Source organism: Poecilia reticulata, linkage group LG12 (genome assembly GCF_000633615.1).
Source record: "Poecilia reticulata strain Guanapo linkage group LG12, Guppy_female_1.0+MT, whole genome shotgun sequence".
NCBI classification, from domain to species: Eukaryota; Metazoa; Chordata; class Actinopteri; order Cyprinodontiformes; family Poeciliidae; genus Poecilia; species Poecilia reticulata.
Genome location: NC_024342.1, coordinates 18,113,491 through 18,135,294, shown reverse-complemented (window position 1 = coordinate 18,135,294; position 21,804 = coordinate 18,113,491). Strand labels below are relative to the sequence as shown.

Genomic DNA, 21,804 nt, shown 5'->3' with positions numbered 1-21,804 from the left:
GTGTGTGTGTGTGTGTGTGTGGGCGTGTGTGTGAAAGACAGAGAGATCACTTCAGTTTGAAAGTGTAAAAATTTGAGTGGGTGGAAGATAATGCATGAGCGACCTAACTGTTTTCACACTGTGAAATGAGCACTTTGGCATTGCACTTGATGTAACAGACACAAATAAAATACATATATAGTCTCTAAATGATCTCAGAAGTTTCGGCTTTGGTTCTGTGAGTCTCCATTTTATGCTTCCTTTGGATTCCAAGTACTTTGAGAAGTCAAAAGTGAAAATTGGAAATGAACAAAATGCCTGTGCAAAATAAAATCAGCAGGTAAAACTTTGTACTCTTAGGTATGTGAGACAGTGTTTACCAAACTCTGAAAATTATTCCATCGCTTGGTAAACAAACAACAGCGAATGGCAAAGGTTTTCTGCCACTTGGGGTGAGAAAGCAGTTGTCGTCTCATCATGCAAGTTCCATAGGAACTGGATGGAGAGGGGGGTAACGTCACGCCCGTAGAGGGGAAAAATAAGAAAACACAATCCTACCAAGTACAGAAAAGAATGTTTTGTGTTCTAAGAGAAGCTACCACAAATATCTGCAAGTATTTTGGTTTAATACTATGTTAGCTACAAGTTAACATACTTAAATGCCACAAAAAAGAAACTTGAAATGTTTGGGTTTGAAGCTGATTGGTTATAGGTACGTAATAGAAGTAGGAACTAAGTAAATGTTAATCAACAGCAGAACCTTTAATTATATAGTCCATGCAATGCATTTTCTATTTCAATAATAAAAACCCAAATTAACCTTCAGGGTTTTTATTTATTTTATTTTTTATTTTTTTAATAAATTCTCAACATATGCCATCAAAGAATTGCTATTATCCAGCCAAATACCATTCTTTGGAGAATATCCCTTAATGTGTCCCTGATATCTCCCCTGGGTAAAAGTCACAACATTATCTGAGACATGGAAGTTATTAATTAAATACATCTTGGATTTGATTGTATTAAATAAAAAAAAAAACAACTTTAAATGGAATTTCAAGCTTCTCCGCAGAGCCATCAAAGTCGAGCCATTTGAGTGAAGCACAGTCTCATCTGCATAGTGGTGAATCTTAGCAAAGCAAATGCTCTGATTTAAATAGAATGAAGAACACATTTAAATAAATGTCCTTGTCAAGCAAACAATGACAAGTTTAAAAGGTCACTACTTTTTTATTAGAGATTTTTTTTTCAAATATGTAATTGACAGCATAATTATTGTAGTTTTATTCTTGCATTCTTCTGTTTCATAAATACTCTCAATAATAAAAAATAGAGAAATACTAGCTAATTCTCTTCAATAAAAACTCCACTGCCATACACAAGCAGACCTTGCATAGCCAACAATTTGTGTGAACAGTTGTCCCCCACACACATAAACTCACTCAACTCTCATAAAGCTGCAACAACAGACAGAGCACAAAACAGCTTGTTTAAAGAAGCAGAGTGGAGAGAAACTCCCTCATGACAAACATTAGCAGCAAGATATTTGTTTTATAACCCCAACGAGAATCTACTGCACTGCATACCAGAAATCACATGTACTTTACAAAAATGTGAATGACTCTGTTTTTGTTTTTTTTTTAGTTATTGTGGCCTTTATTTATTAGCAGCTGGACAGAAAGAAGGGCACAAAAACATGCAGTAAAAGGCTCGTGGCAGAGAATCGAACCAGAGTTGACTGTGTTGAGGGCTGTAGCCTCTGCATATGGTATGCCTCCTCTACCACTGAGCTATCTGGCACCCAAAATATTTATTTTAAGAAAAAAAGACACCTTTTGCAGACCAGCCTACACTGACCTTACTTTACCTGTACATTTTAAATCATGAAAGTTGAGGCAACCATGCATTTTTTTCATTAGAGTTTTTGTAAGCGGAAAGATGTTACTTGGGTACTGTGGTCACAATTAAAGCTTTGACTACAGAATTGTAGCAGAACATGGGTCACAGGTTTTTCTGCCCAATTACCCACATTCCACTGGCCAAAATTTATTAGTTTTATTGCACACCGACATGAAAAAACAGGATAGCACAGAATGATAACATTCAAGCAATTGATGCATAAAGAGTATTTTACATATATGGGGCAGAAATGATTATCCCATTTTTCATATGGATGAACTGCATTAATTTAATTTAAGTGCTGCATAATGCAGGTTATTCTAAAACTGTTTTGGTTTTTATTTGCTAAATAATTTCTTCTGAATCATATCTGTAGATATCTGTTGGACTCAAACATGCGACAGCTCAGCATACAAAATAAAAGTATTAAGGAATCTCTCTACTGCCTACCGACCTCTTATGCAAATGCTCCACATTTTTTGTGGATGCAAAAATGCATGCAAAACCACTCTAATATGCACCAGTGGAATAGAGAAAAACTTTTGGTCAAATAAAAAGAATCTGTTCTATTCTCTGTACAATGCGTATGCCATGGTTAGTACAATGCAAAATAAAAAATGATTTAAAAAAAATACACACAAAATGTTTGCACATTTTCCTCCTATTTGGTTTTGTCCATTGCAGAAATTTTTAATAAGTGCCACAAAATCTCATTTAATTTAATTTTCTGTGCATGACATAAGCACCTTCTTCTTCCAGCAAAATATGAGCGATTGAGAAACATGTGGTAAAATAATTTCCTTGATAGCCAAAGTCAGAAATAGTATTACGTCCTGATGTATTTTTTGCATGCAACAGGGAAGCACCAAAATAAGTGAATACTGTTCTCGGCCAAGTGATGCATCCTACTTTGAGGTTTAGATTGCTTTCCATGTAAACCACTTCAAAACATGACTAATTTTTACATCGCTAAAAAGGTTTGTGATATTCTTGCGTATATTTACATTTCACCCAGACAAACGTGCACTCATTCCAGCATCCATTTTTAATGCAACAATGTGACTCACCTTTAAAGAGTGGTGTTTGCTCTCATGTAGAATCATCTCCTCGGATATGATGAGTGTTCGGCTGCACAGATCCAGAGGCTGGTTGCAGGAGAAAATCAAATTAGCAAAAATTCTTTAGTACATTAGCAATATGCAAAGCAATTATCAAATCCCACGAAGCATTAAACCGTCAACACTGCTGTACACATGAGCATATGTTAAGGGATTTGCTAAGAAACAAGTGCAATTGCATGCAACTGATAATAATAAAAAAATGTACAATACCAAGTCCATTATGATTCCTTAATCCAACTGATCTGGTCAATCTCAAAGAGCCAGTATGATTTTTTTAAACTAACACCACAACTGAAAGTTACTCTACTGAGAATCAAAGTGAGTCATGACACAGAAGCAAAATGTGCGGTGACAAAAGACCGGCACAAAAAATGCACAAGTGCCACAACGTGGGAGGAGGGGGACTTCCTCTGAAGTCCAGGGTGAGAAAAGGGCCTGTTTCAATGTCTGTGTACATTTTCAAAGATACAAATTTCAGAGGGATTCTTGATAGAAAAAAAAACAATTGTGGTAGCAGCTGTTTTCTGACATTGTGACCATATTTCTAAATTTTGTCTTTGATATTCAGAGCATGGTGTGTTTTACATGCAGAACTAATTATTTAGTAGCAAAACATGACTTCACTAAAGTCCCATCTGCTTCCTACTTTTTGACTTTGGAGTTTTCAGTCCTGCTCTAAAGTTCAGTAGCACATTTTTTTATCCACAGTGATTCAAGTGAAAAGTTGAAAAAAACTCCAAAGCCAACTCTAACATAAACCATATGCTTATTTATTTGGCAACTGTAAGTTTATTACCCCATATGGTCACACTTAACGATGATCTGCAGTCTCTTTATACAACTGCTGTAGCCTTAAGGCTAAAATTGTGTTTAAAATCAACTCTTGCATAATGCCGTATGAAAATAGCAAACTCATGACTCATGACTCAAAAAGTGAAGTTAAACTAAAAAGGCCAAAAATATATTTTTGTCACAAACTTTAAATACATTTCCTCTGAGCCAAATTCATTCACGGAACAGCCTGCACATGCTATATTTATTATACCTTTCTCTTGTGAACACAGAAAAGCTCACAGAATTTTGTAGATTTTTAAGAGTTAGTTTTCGGAGACTTGTGCTGATGTGCTGGTGTCCATGAAGACCGTTGGTACATTTAAAGAAAGGCTGAAAACACCATCTCAACTCTAAAGTAAAGGTGTCGCAGCTGCATGTTGTGGGTGTGTTTTGCTGCTAATAGAAAAGACGGATACACTTGAAGAAAAAAAAAAAAAACTAGATAGCAAAATGAGGAAGAGACATTATGTGGAACTACTAAAGCATTTCAGGACGTCAACCAGGAAATGAGCTTGGGCAAAAAAGGTTTTTCCAATTGAACAATGACAGTGAGTATACAGTTGAATAAGTTAAAAGGGGTTTAAGGAATTAAACTCACTCATATTAGTGGAAAATGGATGGGCAGAGCTCGAAAGGTGTATGCAAGCAATGCAGCACCTGATCTTTAATCAGTTATAAGTAGTTTTGTCATGAGGACTTGGCCAAAATGAAAGCAAACTAAGAACTTTGTGGAGGGATACTCATATTGTTTGGCCATATTGTTCGAAGACAATGTTCACAAACATTATTAAAATGTCTCTTCAGAATTTGAAGAAACATTTTTTTTTTTAATCTCTAAAAGATTTGCTCACTGATTAAAAATGCATTCTGACTGAATGTCACAAACAGTGGAAAACAGGGTTAAATTGGCTTAAAAAAACCCAATCTGTTTCATCACAGATGTTAAAAACCTAACAAGGAACAAGAATCAGATGTGAAATACTACCATGGTAAAATTCAATTTATCAGTATAGCAAATATGTAAATTTAAGACAAGCTGTGTCAAAACTCACAACTAAAACATTAAAGAATGTAAGACTGACTAACCTGAACAAATATGGGGAAGATGAGGATCTTCGGCGCGACTTTGACATACCCATAATTGGCGTGTGGAGTATGTGAGCGGACAATCGTACAGTTCTGGTAGTTAGCAAAATTGGCATTCTGTTGTTGATAGTTAGCGAGGCCGACAGTGGGGGAGGTGGACGAGCCTTTTGACGCCTTGGAGTTGTTAGATCGTCGCAGGAACCCAGTACGGCTGGAGAAGCCACCACCACCATTGCCACCACCACCAGTAACACCCCCAGTAAAGGCATTACTACCACCAGCACTGCTCTGAGGCTGTGGACCAGTAGTCTGCCGTGTGGAGTACAATCTGTTGTAACCTAAAACCAAGAAACACATCAAAAACATAAAATCACCACATTTTTTTATTTATTATCTACTAAACCAATGCAAGAAAACAGTCAAGTCAAAAGGACATTGTAATTTTAAGAGATTTGAAAAAACAATAAAGTGTGAAGTTTTAGATTCAAAGTAATAATGAAAGCATAACTTAGAGTGCATGTCCTACCTAATGTACCCTGGTTGTCGGTATACACAGGCCTCAGTATCTGAAAGCAAGCAGGATGAAATAACACTGAGATTGTTTGTATCAGCAAAGCTATGAGTCACAATCAATAAAATTAAAAGATCTTTTCAAAAAGTCCAAGCTAATGTATGCCACAGACTATGCTAATTGTAATTAACAAAACATTTTAACACTAATTGGCTGTAAGAGTTTATAATTTCTTCTAGCAACTATTGATGCTGTTGACTCGGGTTGCTGAGTTATGATTTTTTTAAGCAATTATCTGCAGTTTGGGATCATCCATCTAATCAGTCTGTGAACCCTGACAGGTATTGCTGGTCTCATTGTTATACAATATGCATCAGGGGAAGTCATTGCCAGATATACTAATCAGATTTATGTGGAAGTTAAAGTAACATTTGGGAAGCGATGCAACATTTTAAGATATTTCATTACTCTAAAAGTACAATGCAACAGAAGAGTTGGTGTGCGCTTTCAAAGCATTTTTGTGAACTACAATACTTTGTTCATTTGAGATGCCACAAACATGACCCATTTCCAAAGGGCCTTTATTATTTTTAGCCTGTCTAAACCCAACAAAGCTTCCCTTTTGTACAGAGACTGATTTTTAAGCTGTCTGAAGAGAAAGGTTTACTCAGAATGATAGTATGTGGCTCTTTTTCCTCAGGCTACACTTTTTTTTTTCAATAAACTAGTCTGTTATTTCTGTGAGTCTGTCTGCTTCATCTCCTGACATCCAACTGCTCTTATGACTCAGACGGTAACACTCATTTTTGTCCTTCTAATGAACCTTAAGCTGGAAAGCACAGATACAGAAAAGTGCAAGAGGGATACTTGTAACACAACACACAGACAGCTTCAAGTGACAGACATAAAAGTAAGAACAAAAAGAAAAGGATGAGTTAGACAGATTATAGATAATTTAAGCTCTTTTAAGAGATTTGCTTAATAAAAACAGCCTTATACGAGCTGAGATGCAAATTTTACTTCAACAAGAACTGCAGCAGTGCTTTAAACAGGTCCTCAATATTTTTGATTCAACATGTTTGTTAGTATCGTGTTAGCTGAGGAATTCAGATCAGCCTTTTTGATTCATTTGATTCGCTTTATTTCATTTTTTTATGATTGAAACTTTACTTCAAATACAAAAAGGAGTATGTTCTGTAAAAAATATAACTGACATGTCATGTTGTGAATGTACATGCAAGTTACAGAATTAACTGATTTCAATATATATACCTCAGAGAAATATTTTTGAGGATTTTCTAAATTAAAATTAAAGGTATGTATATTAAAGGTATGTATATGTAATTAATGACACAAAAATAATTATCTGGATTATATTTGTAGATAAATTATGCACAAAAGCATTATTTTCGAAAATGAAAATAATTTCTGGTTGGTAGAAATGTAACAAAACAAATATCAACACAAAAACTTGATTATACTGTATTATTAACATCTAAGAAAATGGTCTATATGTGCAACATGAAATGTGTTGAAAACATGCATAAATCACCAAAACAGCATTAATCCACAGGACACAGACACACTGAACAGACAATCAATCTATCTATCGGAGCCAGGGATGTAAGGTAAGGAAACGTATCTAGGTTGTGCCACCAAATGACCATAATGAGGATGAGGAGGACGAAGAAGATGATAAAGATGCAGCCCTCCACCAGTCTGTGGTACCTGGCTTCCAGGGTTGATGGGTGCCAGGATGATGTAATTGTCCCCATTGGATGCCTTCACCCTGGTTCCCTTTAATGTGGCGGTTGGAGGATGATGGAGGAGACGAGGTTTACCATCCAGCTCCTCAGCCGATCCCATGTGGGCTCCCCACGCCAGCGTCCCTCTGCTCCCACCGACACTGTTTCCAGTTTCAGAGCCGTTCACCAGCAGCCTGTGGGCTGCAGTAGGGCGGTGGTGCGCTGGGAGAGGCGGCACCGCTGGCGGAGCTTTGCTTGGGCCGACATCTGGCGCGCGCCTGCGGGTGGGCGGGGAGGGAGCGTCGTAGTTTGAGGTTGAGGGTTTGTAAGAGGGCCGGTGGATGAGGCCTTCAAAACTGGGTTTAGCCGAGGGACTGGTACGCCACACCACCACTGTAATTTCATTGGCACTGTTTCTACAACAGACAGGACAAAAAAATACAGGAAATCATATCCATCTTTGTGCGATTAAAAAGTTGCTTAAATGGAGACAGAGAAGTAAAGAAGTAAATTAAAAACAATAAACAAAAATTTCTTTTGGCTTAAAATGAGTCCACTCAAAAAGCAATGACAGCCATCAGCTACTTATTATGGTCTCCAAGTTAAACTGGTCAAAAACTTGTATTGTATCACATTTATTTCAGTTTGTTAAAAGAGTAAATGTAATGGAAAGACTTCCAAACTAGTGTTGGTAGAAGCACTGGATGTGGATCTAAAAATGCGCAGTAAATAAAGTACCTAAAACTTTTATGTTCTGGATACCTTATTGCGTGGGCCAAGTCCACACATTTCCACTGTTCCACTGGCTGACCATTTAACTGCAGGAGTGTGTCCAGCTGCTGCAGACCAGCCTGGTCTGCTGGACCCCCTGTAAGAGGAAAAGGAGAGTTGAAATCATGAAACACTGATACTACATGAGCCTGTATTTCTTTTACTATTATACTTTTTCTGATGGAGAAGGAATTATGGATTGCTTAGACACAATGTTTATGTTTTGAATGCATTCAGAAAAGTTATCTCCTGTTGCTTGCCTGTCATATTAAGGAACGTAGTCTGATATTTGTATAATAGGCAGGCTTCTGATTAAATCCAACACAGTGCAATCAGAATAATATATTATTTTTATATTTGATAACTATGCGACGGTAAATTCTGGCTTCACAGGATGACCTAAACCGTCAACACATCTGGCTAGTTTTCTCATGACCCTCCTTGTCCTATCAAACATAAACAAGCTACAATTAAACCCCAATTTATTCACATGACATGTAGATTTAGATAAAATATTATTTTAATTCAAGACATAAGGAAACTGGTATCTTTCAAAATATAATAAAACCATGTAAAAGGAGGATCAATTTGGAAAAGAAAAACAAATATCTGTTTATATTTACATAAAAAAAAGTCTTTATAGTCATTACAGAAAAATAACAAAAAATTATTTTTATACTTATGATGAGCTCCACATCTTTAAGAAAGTTTTGCCATCACCCTAATCTTTGCTCCCTTCAGGGATTCTTGATTGTATTCAAGTGAGGACTGTAGCTGTGCCGCTCTAAAAGGTTTATGCTACAAACAGTCAGGAGAAATGTGTATAAAGTCAAGAGACCACTTTCAATCCTATTTCTGCCTCCAAAGCATAACTCCAAAAAAGAGACACCAATCTGAGGCTAGTGTGAAACGAGGAACTTTCATCCTAACGCATATGTCATAGTTCATCTCACAAGCAATGTAAAAAAAAATAAATCTGAGAAAAAAAAAATCTGATTTTCAATATTTGGCTTAGTCAATAAAATATAGCTATACTGAAAACTGACAGAAGCAACAAGACATTTTGGCAAATATAAACATTTTATAGACCGAACTGGAGATTGACTGTTGTCCTTTATAAACGCTGACATGAGGACACAAAACTTGCCTGGATCAACAGCCTGCACCCTCACAGGGGAATCTGAGCAGATGGTGAATCCATATCCATCCTTCCCTCGAAGGATGGTCACCTGCAAAACACACACAAACTTAGTCATTTTGTGGTACAGTGATTGACTCTTTCCCACCCCATTTCTCAAGGATTAAAAAAAATAAATAAATCAGCTTCCTTCCTGCAGGATGATTAAGTAGATTTGTTTTCTGTTACTACTTCCTATTAAAACTGTCCTGACAGCAGATTCCTAGTGAACACAATTAGCTGAGTGCGAAAGAAAAACAGTTCCAGAGTAGAAAGAAAATCACTCTTAATCAAACAGTTGGAAAGGAAAGAAAAACAAAATGGTTGTTGTAATCTAGTTTTTATTAATATTGTAAACTTGGCGTGTAAAAAAAAAAAAAAAAAATGTATTCTGGGAAATTCCAGATGTCACAAATATTTAAAGAAGCTATAATTGTATTTACGTTCTTTCTTAATGTAAATAGTGAATATAGATCATAATTTTTCTGCATATGCTGCTACAATTAAGGTAATGAATATTTAATCTGCTAGAACAGCAATATGGCTTGGAGTGCAGAAAACAATTTTCTACTGCCTAATGAGGTTGTCTGAGTTTTTAGTCACTTCTAAATTCCTTGTTTCAAAATGATTACATTTTTCTAAAATGTGTACCTCAACAGCTAACTTTGAAAGATAGAAAACAAGTCCTACTGACGGATGAGGATGTAGTGGCATAATTAAACCAATCTCAATGTTCTTTAAAAATACAAATAATCCCCCCCCCCCTACTCAAAACCTCACATTTATTGTATCCAGAGCAGCAGATACAAAGCAACAGCTCGGATGACTCCAACCCATTATCTCCCTTTCCCTTGCATTGTCAAACAGCTCATATATGTGTCAGCCAAAGTAAACACAATTCCATCCAAAACATTTCACTTTCCATCCGATGAAAGCCATGGACATGAAACTCACACAGACATTCACTTTTTTTTTTTTTGCTCTCTTTTTCTATAGTAAGCTGGCTCAATCTGCCTATGAGCTGGACGCAGTAGCTTGGAGAAATGTGGTGATTATTCTGAAGCCCAAAGCTCATGATGACCCTAAAATGTCGGGTAAAATTGTAGGTTTTCATAGTCCACTGATTTTATGTGCCCTGAATACTGGTGCTTTTGACATCTTGCAGCAAGCTTCAGTCTGTTGAATAAGGCTCTGTTTTAGACCGTCGCTACACTTAACCAGTTTGAAAAAACAATTATAGGGCTACAGATACAATCGGATGACTCATTTGGCTGCAATAAAAATTTACTTCTGGTCATCACCCGTTATTGTGTACACACTCGGTCACCAGTGTGTGTTTAATTTGTCGTTTTAGTCCTGGACTTTCCTCCCTGAACAGCTGAGATCACCATAGACTAATCAAAGCCTTCCCATAAGAACAACCATTTCTTGAGTACTTAGAAAAGACAAAACATCTCAGTGCAATTCTCCTCATCCAAAGAAGAAAGGAAAGGCAGACACTGGTACACGAATGACTGGCTCAGATAAATAAAAATTTAACAATTCTGTGCGTTTCACAAATGGGTATAAGAAGAGAATACTAGAACTTAATTCAAGGTAGGAAAAAATGAAATAATGAATCTTCTTTCTAAAAGAAGCCATAAAAAATACCATCGTAATTCTTTTTAACTTCACATCTTTTGACTTCACTTTGTTTTATTGTATTGTAATTTATGGCAAGTCCTCAAATGCCATCTTCTTTTCTAGCCAATTTTGGATTTTACTTGTTCTGTTAATGGTTCCATTGCCAACGTTTTTTCATGTAACAATTTAACGTCACAAATATCAGACAAAAAGAAATGTTACAGGTTCTTGGTAAAAGTAGTGGTCCTGAATCCAACTGAAAACTACAATAAGATCATATCTGCTTATGCATCAAAGCATACAACTCCATTTTTATCCGAGTTTTCCTGAACTCAAAACAAAGTGCATGAAAGAATAGGTTGCATAAAAAAAGCAAGAGCTAAAAGTGTTGATGAGAATGAACAAACAAAACAATTTATGATTAAACTTTTAAAATTTGACCTGCTGATTAAAACTGAGTGAAAACTGGTTGATGAGTTTATTGGTATTTAACTAGTATTTGGTTGAAAAAAAAAATGGCAAGATTAACTGGGCATTTTAAAATCAAGCTATATTTATTTATTGTTTATCAAATTAGGATGTGATAAAAAGAAAAAAGCTCCTCTGCCTATATCTTTACGTTTTGTTTTGTTTTTTTGACTATGTCCCTTTGACTCCCACGCCACAATGTCAAGCCATGATTTTTGGACCCGACTGTATAAAGGGAGGAGCAGGTCAGTCTCCAGTCTCCATCCGATGATTGCAGGACATGTCTTATCTACTTTCCAGCAGTGCAGGAAAGGGTAAACATTAACTGCTGACAGTTTAACACAGACTAAATGAAATTTACCAGGCATGTCATGATAACTGCACGATTAAACAATGTTATCTGGCTAGATATTTTCAGTTGCTAAATCTAACGACATGTTCTGCTGTATTTCTGTCATGTGATCTCAACCTTATTCTCAAGCTGCAACAGCTTTTTATATTGGGAACAATTAACTTGTCTCTTCGTGTTTTTTCCCCTCGGGTTTTTATTCCTTGCAGCTTTTAATAATTTGTATCCTTTCGCTAACGTGTCCATTTCTGTTTTTTTTTTCCTCCATCAGATCTTTCTCTGACAATGTGAGAGGATAAATAATTTAAAAACAGAGAGCTTGTGCCCCTATTTTAAAAGAAATGCATCCGGACATCCCCTGCATTTACTCGTGGAAAGACCATAAAAAGTGCATTTGACTCTTCAGTAATAAAAAAAGATGTGCTAGTGTTTAAAGTGGTGTGACACAGATTGATACCAAACAGCTAATGCATCTTTTAACAACAACCCCGCTCCATCCTTTCACTACCTCTTCCTGTTATTTATTTTTTACACACCTGAGGCAGCCTGCATCCGATGCAAAGGTGACACAGCCCGTGGATAGTGTGCATTACACCACCGCCTCCTCTCCCTCCACCATCTCCACCATTTAGGTCAGCAGTCAAGACGCACACACTGCGACGGTGGCTTTCCACCTGGTTTCCCCCTCTGCAGCCAGAGTATCGCCACAGCTTTCTTTGAGCGGCAGAGTTTGTTCTCCTGTGGCTGGCTTCTGAAGGCTGAGTGGACTTCAGCGTGTTGTGTATCATCATGATAGTTTCCAAAAGGTGGATATGGTGACCTTAATGCTGGACTTCCCAGTTGTCGGTTCAGTTAAGGTATCTTCAACCACACTTGAATCTTCTCTGCATTAACTTTGGGTAAACTGACTCAATCCAAGTTTTTTGTCTTGTTTTTTTTTTAACCACTGACCTCCAGTTGCACCGTCTTCCTTTCAAGCACATCAATCCACATTCACGTATGCAAGCTTTCCATCACTTTCTTCACAACCGCAGCTTCCAAATGTCTCGCTTACTGTCCGTCAACTTTGGTCAAATCTCCACTCTCGAGTTCCTTCTCTCCGTCCAACTTACATTTGTCTTGTCCGCTCTGTGCCAAGAGTGTCCAGAACAACAGTAGCAGCAGAAGCTACTGAGATCAGCTGTGTGAGTGTATGTAGTGGCGTCACGCAGGCGAGACTGGCGCTGGCTCAGCCTGCTGAGGCCACACTGTAGCTCCTGGCAGGGGTGCTCATGGGAACTCTTCAACAGTAGAAGAATAGGAGGAAGTGCCTCCCACCTCAACAACACCCACCCCCCACCAAAAAACACACACATACACACCGACACGCATGCACTTATGCATACCTCGCCATCCTACAGGCCGAGCGGCTTTGTGTGTCTGCCTCCGATAAGGCCAGTTTGCTTCCTGAGTCCTCACTATGAGGTTGCGAGAGGTGCTACAGTTCCAACATAGGTGGCATGGCAGAGACACATTCACACAAAATAGTAGCAATAAAAAGTTTATTAAAATAGGAGCATCACAGTCGTGTCAATCTCCAAATGCTGGGGTTATTAATGCAAAAAGTTTCAAATTGACCACAACATTTTGTGTCCAAGAGATTTTAATGGCCTCGTTTCCCCCAACAAAAACACAATGACACCAGATTTGCTCAGGGACATGCTTTACTCTCACACACACTTCACACCTCATCATACTCTTTCCAGCATCGTTCCCACACTCCCCAGTCTACGTCCAGACCTTGTGGTTGTTTGTTATGCTTTCAACTTCCATATTTCCTCTGCTTTTCCTTTCAGCTGTTCCCGCTCACCTCAAACCACTACGTACGGAAATTCACAGGCCTGCGAACTCTTAAAAAGTCCCCCGCTTCCCTCTTCTTCTAGTTATCCAAACATAACTGTTTTTTTAAAAATCCGCACGGACTTTTGCAAATAATAAACGCATTAAAAGGAGAGCAGGGGAAAAGCCCTCTTTAATTACCAATACTGCAGTGGCCTGTCTCACCCTTAGCAGCCCCATTATTTCCCAGCGTGCCTCTTTCTCCTTTAATTGCTTGGATGCCTGGCTCGTGGGATGAAACATGGACAGAGAAGTGACAGAGGAGCAATGCTGCACTTGTCTCTACAACGTTAATAAAGTGGCAGAAAACACCATTGTTTTAGGGTCTCTTCATGCCAGTGGTAATGGTAGCCTGTGCCTGTTTGCCTTTTCAAAGGGCGAGGGTTAGCCATCAAGCTCACAAAAACACTTTCTCTCTCTTTCACACTGCGCTGTTCACCTCTAAATGGGCAGAAGGACGGATTAGAGGGAGAGAAGAAAACACATCTCGGGCAGAGGACTGAAAGAAGAGTTTTGAAAAGCTTGACGAGGAGCCAGGCAAGGCCAATCTGGTTTTCAGCAGTGTGGGATCTCTGTCTTACTTTGTGTCTCCCCATCTCACTCTTTCTGACCTGAATAAACAGCTATCAAAGGAGGACGTCTCTTCCAAGCCAGTGAACACACAAGATGGGTCTAAGGCCAAGTTCAGACTCACAGCTCACTGCAGTTGGAATTTGAACAGCAATAGATTGATTACACAGTCATAATTACACAACACAAGTTTCAACACTATAGGTAGAATGTTTTACTTTTATTTGAAAGGCAGAATTAAAATAATCTTCTTGGACCTGAGCAATTCCTCGAATTCAACCCTAAAACTACTTCAAATACCCTTCAGAGGTAATTTAGCTTTGTTTCTCAAATCAAAATAAGAACTGAAATCTAGCTATAAATAAATAAGAATTGATAATTTTGTTGTGCAAACCTAGTTGTAGGAGAAACATGAAAGTTGTGAATTAAGAAACTGTTTAATAGAAAACAATGCAAACCATCGTCCATCTATAAACACACCAATCAACAGGATGTACTTTGTGCTTTGGCGCATCTTTTGGAGTTTAATAAGTTTTTTAAAGTTAGGGGAGAGTGGTTATGATGAACTGTAAAACTCCTTCATCGAACTATAAAAGTCGGCATAGTCCATAAAAAGCCTGACTGGTGCATATTCAATATCAGAGACAAATTCAATCAAGTTTTTAAGAGTAAAAGCTTCATTTTTCTCATTTTCATTTTGAATGTTAGTAACTGACAAGAGCATTTCATCACATAAACTATATGTCATGATAGATTAAGATTTCTAAACAGGCCAAGTTAAGTTCATTTAACAAGTGGCTCATAATTTCAGCAAGAAATGTAACTATCCTGACTATATATATATATATATATATATATATATGTTAAAAGTACAACATTACTTCTAAGTGATATACTAATATACTAAATAGCATACAAAGAGCTGTTTAAATCTGAGCTGAATTTGTGAGCAGACTTATTGAGAGGCCAACACTGCCATCTGTCTCCAGAGCAGATCTCAAACTGATTAAGATGAACTGTAACTGATTTATGCATACAGTGATGGTAATGAAAAACTCATCCTTAGATCTGAATTTTTACTCTCTCCGAACATGTGTGTGCCGCTTTCAGCTTCTATTACAATCCTTTCATATCAAATGAAGGAGAAAAATAAAGAAACAGAGCTGTAAGATCCAGCGGGATCTTACAGCTGTAAGATACACCATATTACAAATTTTTACAAAGTTAAAAATAAAAAAAACTTTCTATTCTCTTCCTGTACCCTTCACCATTCCTTTTCATCTTTTCCCTAATGGACAGACTTGTCAAGTCCATTCCCACAGGGGCTGTTAAGGAGCTAATGCTGGTTGACAAGCAAAGTGATGCTGGGGGACAACATACCCAAGGTGGAACTATTGCTAACATTCACAAACATGCAACCTCCTGTCCATTACATTAGGGAGCTGCTATTTTCTCCTTTGCTTGTACATTTATTTAAATGCTTATATGGGAAATAAAGTGGATGAGCAGCGTGTCAGGGTTACGGGATTTTCTAGATGGAGAGATCATCCCAACATTACTTTTGAACGGCACAATTTCTAAAGGTCACAAATCACCTCTCAAACATAGTTTAACTTGCAACAAGTAAATAAATAAATAAACACTGCAGCTGAAATAAAATGCAGATCTGCAAAGCGGTTCATGTGCAAGTCCAACAAACACGGAAAATGTCTGAGCTAGTAAGCAGCGGGCAGCAGATGGTACCATGGAGCTCTTTGTCTTGTCAGGGTTATGACCATGGGGTGACAGAGACAGAAATGACATGGAACAGAGAGAGAGAGAAAAGAGGACAACGAGGTGAAGGAGAGCACTGCACAGTGAGAGAGGAAAACATTCAGTGGTCTGGAAAGAAACAAGAATAAGGCAACAAAAAACTTGAAGTGAAAAGAGGAGAAAGACTGAAAGGTTTTCCATTCGCCCCTAATTTAGTCTGTGATTGTGCTCTCCCCTGTCTGATTTAAATCTCTCCTGAGAATGTGCTTCACAGACTGCTTAATCATATGTTACTCCGACTCAGCCGGATAGTGGGAGAAGGCGGGAGGGAACAGAGAAAGGAAGCGACCAATCACAAATACAAATGTGAGAATTTCCGTGTGAGAATTGAGTGTGTTTCCACCTAAGTTACCTACGACATCCACAGTGGTCTCCAACGTGAGTATTGGAGTATCTGGCATTTTTGTAGACAATTTCCTGGTTTAGTTCAAACGTGGTTAATTACAGAAGACTTCATTAGAAGCTGAACTGTTTAAAATCACATGACTGAAAAAAATTTTGACTTTGCAATTTACGCCTTGAAATTGGGCCTTCGACTCTTTAAAGGGACAGTGTTACGTAAAATCAACTTTTTGAGCTTTAAATTATGTTCTAATATTATCCCCTTATAATAAACATACCTGAAGTGTTGCCTTGATTCTTTCATGGACGTTTAAGAAATCCTTTGATCTCCCATGGCAACTATTTATCTATGCAAAATGACTGGGTGGACCGAGCACCACCTTCGAAGCACAGCTACTCCACAGTTCCCAAGCTTCAGAGCTTCCACCTCACAGAGCACCCCTCCCCTACAACTCCCTCACTCAGAACCTTCAGACTAGCCAGCAGCAATTAGCAAACACTTGGTGGAACTGTGCCTCAGCTGAGCTCATTTTACAGAAGTCACGGGATAAGCGTGCTCTGTGAGGCGGATGCTTGATTTGGTGACTGCAGCTCCGGGAAGAAGCCGCATGGAAAAGGTGGTGCTTGGTGACGGAAAGCATTTAGGCCCCTGAAAGGTTGCCAGTGGAGATTAAAGGATTTCTCAGACATGCATGAAAGAATCAAGGCAACACTCCAGGTATGGTTTTGATGAGGGAATAACATTATAGCATGATGTAAAGCTAAAAAAAAAAGTTTATTTTACCTAATACTCCCTTTAATAAATTCATTAATGCTCTAGTGATCTGAAATGAAAACAGCTGAAATGGATGAGAACCATTTAATTTGATACACAATGCTTTTATAAAGTTGTCATTTAACTGTAGTAGTAAATTTTAAAGAAACTCTTACTTTTACTTGTCCCAAAATATTTACAGGCACATCCCATCATGTTCATACTGTTCTCTAGGATATAACGGAGAGGGATAACAAATAAAATCTCAACAATAATTAGGTAGAAGTGGAACCGATGTGGGCTGCACAGTGGCGCAGTTGGTAGAGCTGTTGCCTTRCAGCAAGAAGGTTCTGGGTTCAATTCCCGACCCCGGTCTTTCTGCATGGAGTTTGCATGTTCTCCCTGTGCATGCGTGGGTTTTCTCCGGGTACTCCGGTTTCCTCCCACAGTCCAAAAACATGACTATTAGGTTAATTGGTCTGTCTAAATTGTCCCTAGGTGTGAGTGTGTGTGTGCATGGTTGTTTGTCCTGTCTGTCTCTGTGCTGCCCTGCGACTGACTGGCGACCTGTCCAGGGTGAACCCCACCTCTCGCCCGGAAGGTTAGCTGGAGATAGGCACCAGCAACCCTGCCAACCCCACAAAGGACAAGGGTGTAAAGAAAATGGATGGATGGATAGAACCGATGTATTGCATCACACAGTGGTCCCAATTTATGCTAAAGTAATGTATAAAACAAATCAAAACCATCCAGAAAGATCTGCAATGTAACATCTGACTGTGGTGATCCCAGGACTTTGTCAGGTTGCAAAATCTAACTGAATGTTCAGAATCTGGAGCCATGTTTTTACAACTTTAATATAATTTAAACAATATTAAATTTATTCCAAAATTGGTACCAGCACCAGCTCAGTTTGCAGTGAGCCTTTGTTTATATATTCAGCTGAAGTAACACCAGCAAATGATTAATATTTGACTCTTGACAGTATCAGAGAATAAGTTGTTAATTCAACCATTTTTCTGAAGTTAATTGTTAAAAATTTCTTTAAAACATTCTTTATGGTTTGAATTATTCTCCCCAAACGGTACTTGTTGAAGTGACACAATCCTCCCTGACAGGGCGAATGGGAGAAGTCAACTGGTCTTATGACAGACTGACCGTTCACAGGGGTGCCTAGTCAGAGTTAAAGTACGGGTCACCAAACCACAGCAACAAACATAACGTAGGGTACAGCTGTCTCTATGACCCACTTTATCTTTTTTAACCAAACCAAGGTGAAAGGGTCCCCCAGCATCTTTTATTAAGCAACTGCTAAAGCTGAACAGTCTGTGCTATTTTCTGACTTTCTGCTTCAAGTTTATGGTCAGGCTTTATAGAAATAGTTGTAGTTGCATCCAGAAACTATTACCTTTATGCACCTGAATTATGAGATACCAAAAAAAAAAACTAATACAAACACAATGAACCATAAATAACCAATAGCAAACCAATACACCCAAAATATTAATATATTTATGTAATTGGAAAACTAGTTAAGTACAATGTAAAACTGGTTAAATGTAGGTGGAGCTGAAACTTGGCATCAGTTTTATGCCACTGTTCTCTGCAGAGTTGTTTTAATCAGAATAAAACACAGATTATTGAACAATAAACAAATGATAAATGTAAAATCCGATGGTTCTGACTTGGCTCACAAATTGTGAAAAAACACATTGTGTCTTTACACTTTTTTTTTTTTTTTTTTTTTTTAGATCTGAGCATGAAAGCTTTACTTTTGCGATTTTTTAGCCTACTTCATGTTGCCAGGTCCTACATGTTTATCTATCTATCTATCTATCTATCTATCTATCTATCTATCTATCTATCTATCTATCTATCGAAAGAGAGAGAGAGAGAGAACCTGATTAATTGATTGATTGATTTTTTTTTTTTTACTTTATTCTACAGGCTTGAATGATCTTGCAAAATTGAGCTCAGATATCCAATAAATGTGGTTATTCACAATTATTTAATAATTTAACAAGAACCAGATTTGCTTTCTATGTATTCAAAATGAAATAATCATTTGGAAGTTTCTTTCTGTTTTTATTCAAGCTATTCTTTTCTACTAAATGTGATTTTATTCATTCAGCTGACACAAACAACATAAGTTAAAAACACTTTTTCAAAGCACGATATGAATCGTGCTTTGAAAAAGCACGATTCATAAATGTAGAAAACCTCTTTTTTCACTATGGACTAAGGTCTGTGCACATATATTTTCTTTTCAAGCTATCGTAAGTATTCCTTTGCTTTAATGGCTCATTTGATTTGAGCTGTCTCTATTGTCTGTCTACTATTCACTAAATTAATGCAGAGCATCACCTATGGCACTGATGTGCAGTCTCTTTAATTATCTCATGCCTTGAAATATTTTAAACAGAAAATATAAAGAAGAGAGTGCATAAAAAAACTAATCAAGATATAGTAACTTCTATCTGACTACACCATTTCAATTTTCTGCTCCACATGCAATTCACATGAAAGCAGGCATTTTTGACAAACCTCGTCTCAAAAAGGAATACTTCATCCTCTATTCACTGCTGAAAGCTCAGATACGTAATTTAATTAGTTGCTACGGCTGCAAAGAACGTGCAACGTGGAATTTGTGCAGTAACTATCTTACTGAAGGCATGCTTCTGTGTGATGACTTTGTTTGGCACAATGCTAAGTCATGGGTCAACTATTTTGTTTTAAATAGGCCTATCCATTCATGTGCACACACATAATTGCACAATAAATAAAAAGACAAAGCACTAACGCAGTAATCTAAAATTAAAAAGTTAAACATCTCTGAAGGGAAATATTGTAGCTTCAGGAAAAACACAGCAACAGCACTATTAATTATGCTCATGCACATTTGACGATTCATATTGAGAACGTTCACATGCAACCACACAGACAGGAGAATCGCTGAATCTACACAAGGACATAGAATAAAAAGAAAAATGCTAAGTAGTACTTACTGTTAAGCATTGCATATTCTCAGGCTGATCAGTCTCAGGGGCAGCACCATGGCTCGACAGCACAGCCTCTGAAATGTAGACAAAAGAATCACGGGCTGAGACAGTACCTTTAGAGCACATTTCCCCTTGTTCCAATGTAAAACAGCTTCCCGGAAAATTTTATCCTCAAACAATTGCAAGCGTCCATAAAAGTGACTAGAGAGATAAGCGCTCAGAGTTATTCCCTCAGCTGCTGGAAGCAGCATCCATGAGGCTGCTGCTCAAACTTTACGTGTAAAATTAAGAAAAACAAAAACAAACACACACACCAGGCCAGCTGCATCAAAGAAAATTGCGTAAAGATGTGAGAATCCAGCAACTTGCCAAAGGGAGGAATGGGAGTGAGAACAAGTGGGAGGGAGGGAAGAAGCGAGGGAGGGGTAAAGAAGAGAAAAGGAACTCCTCTCTCACTCTATTATCAGTCTGTCACAGAGCTCCTGTGAAGTTGCTGTGGTTACAGGGACTCACGCCTCAGTGTCCTTCTAACTATTGCTCAGAAAGGCACCATTCAGTGTTGGGCCACAATACAGATTTGCCCGTCTCGCTTTTTTAATTTATTTCAATCTTCTGTTTCCATCTGTGTATCTCGCTCACCTTTTCTTTGGAGGATCCACCTTCCCTCGGTCTCTCCCGCCTCTCAGACACCAATCCATCTTTTATCTTTCTACAGCAACCATAATCTCTCCGTTTGAAACGTCTGACCTGGTGTCGTCTATACAGTTCCTTCAAACTGTTATCTCAATCTTCCCTCAAGCTGTGAAATGCTTCAAATTATGTCGACTCAGTTCAAATAATTCCTGACAGGGTGCCGATAAGTTAAACGTGTGAATCTGTGTCATAAACATGTCTGTTTAAGCAAGTGCTATATTTTGCCTTTTGATGAAAGTTTCCTTGATAAACTGCCTCTCTCACAAGATATGCAATTTACAAACTGCTTTAGCTTTTGTCAGCCTTATTGAACACACAGCCACAACATATGAACTTGTCAACAGAGGCTACTTATTGTGGCAAAAAGAAAACGTTAAACTGATTAAGTAAAACACAACTTTTAACCAATAATCTCAGTTGAGTTTTTAACCGATGCTTTTCTAGCTTCTTCTTAGCTAGCTGTGCTGCAGTGGTAAATTGAGCTTGCAGGCAAAAAGAAACAAATATGAATTAGTTATAAAGAAATGTAATGTCCCTTACTTCTAAATGTTTAAAATTAGTTGGAATAAGTGTATACATTTCTCATCCACCGCCGGCATAATTGTATCCTACTTTCTGCAAAAATAAAAAGTAGAAAATGTTTTAACTTTCAGTGACATCCTGGGTTAGCAGACTTGAGAACTATGCCTCCTGTCAATTGGGAGGAATGATAACAACCAAACATGGTGTTATAGGAGATGATGTTTGTTTCCTGCTTCCTTCCTTCAGCCAAATTTAGTTTTCTATAAGTATCAAAATTATCTACTGAAATGAAACAGGTTATTTTTATACCCATGCTTTCTTCCCCCATTAGATTATCTGCGGTTTAAACAGGATCTTAAGTCTTATTTTGTTTTTAGAACTTTTTAAATTGCATGTACCAGATAAATATGGCACTTGAAGACACTTTTATTTGTACCATTAATAAAAATAAATAAATTACTGAATTCCAGCTGGCATCTTATATTCTTAATAGTTTACACATAAAAAATTGTTAAGATCAATGTTAAAAGCAAAATGTTACTTTTGTCTTTAACACACAGCCAGAAGATTTCTAATTGATGACTAAACTAATGAGAATATAAATTACTTAAGAAACTAATTAATAGAATAAAGCTTGAAAAACCCTTTAAGGGTGTTTATACATATATATA

The 21,804-nt window shown here is 37.6% G+C and overlaps 1 protein-coding gene across 4 annotated transcripts in view; it reads right to left on the bottom strand.

Annotated features, from left to right (window-relative positions):
• Positions 1-21,804, bottom strand: part of rgs3a (regulator of G protein signaling 3a) — a 142,640-nt gene that overhangs the window by 80,767 nt on the left and 40,069 nt on the right. For 2 of the 4 annotated variants that reach the window (XM_008424364.2, XM_008424367.2), the window contains 7 exons: positions 19,925-19,992; positions 9,094-9,175; positions 7,938-8,043; positions 7,159-7,591; positions 5,446-5,485; positions 4,920-5,257; positions 2,946-3,023 (listed from right to left, as the gene is read on the bottom strand). In XM_008424364.2, coding sequence (XP_008422586.1) covers positions 2,946-3,023; positions 4,920-5,257; positions 5,446-5,485; positions 7,159-7,591; positions 7,938-8,043; positions 9,094-9,175; positions 19,925-19,992 — 1,145 coding nt within the window. Of the gene's footprint in view, positions 1-2,945; positions 3,024-4,919; positions 5,258-5,445; positions 5,486-7,158; positions 7,592-7,937; positions 8,044-9,093; positions 9,176-12,099; positions 12,796-19,924; positions 19,993-20,232; positions 20,318-21,804 lie in introns of those variants that run through there. The other 2 variants (XM_008424368.2, XM_008424366.2) reach the window with 2 other exon arrangements.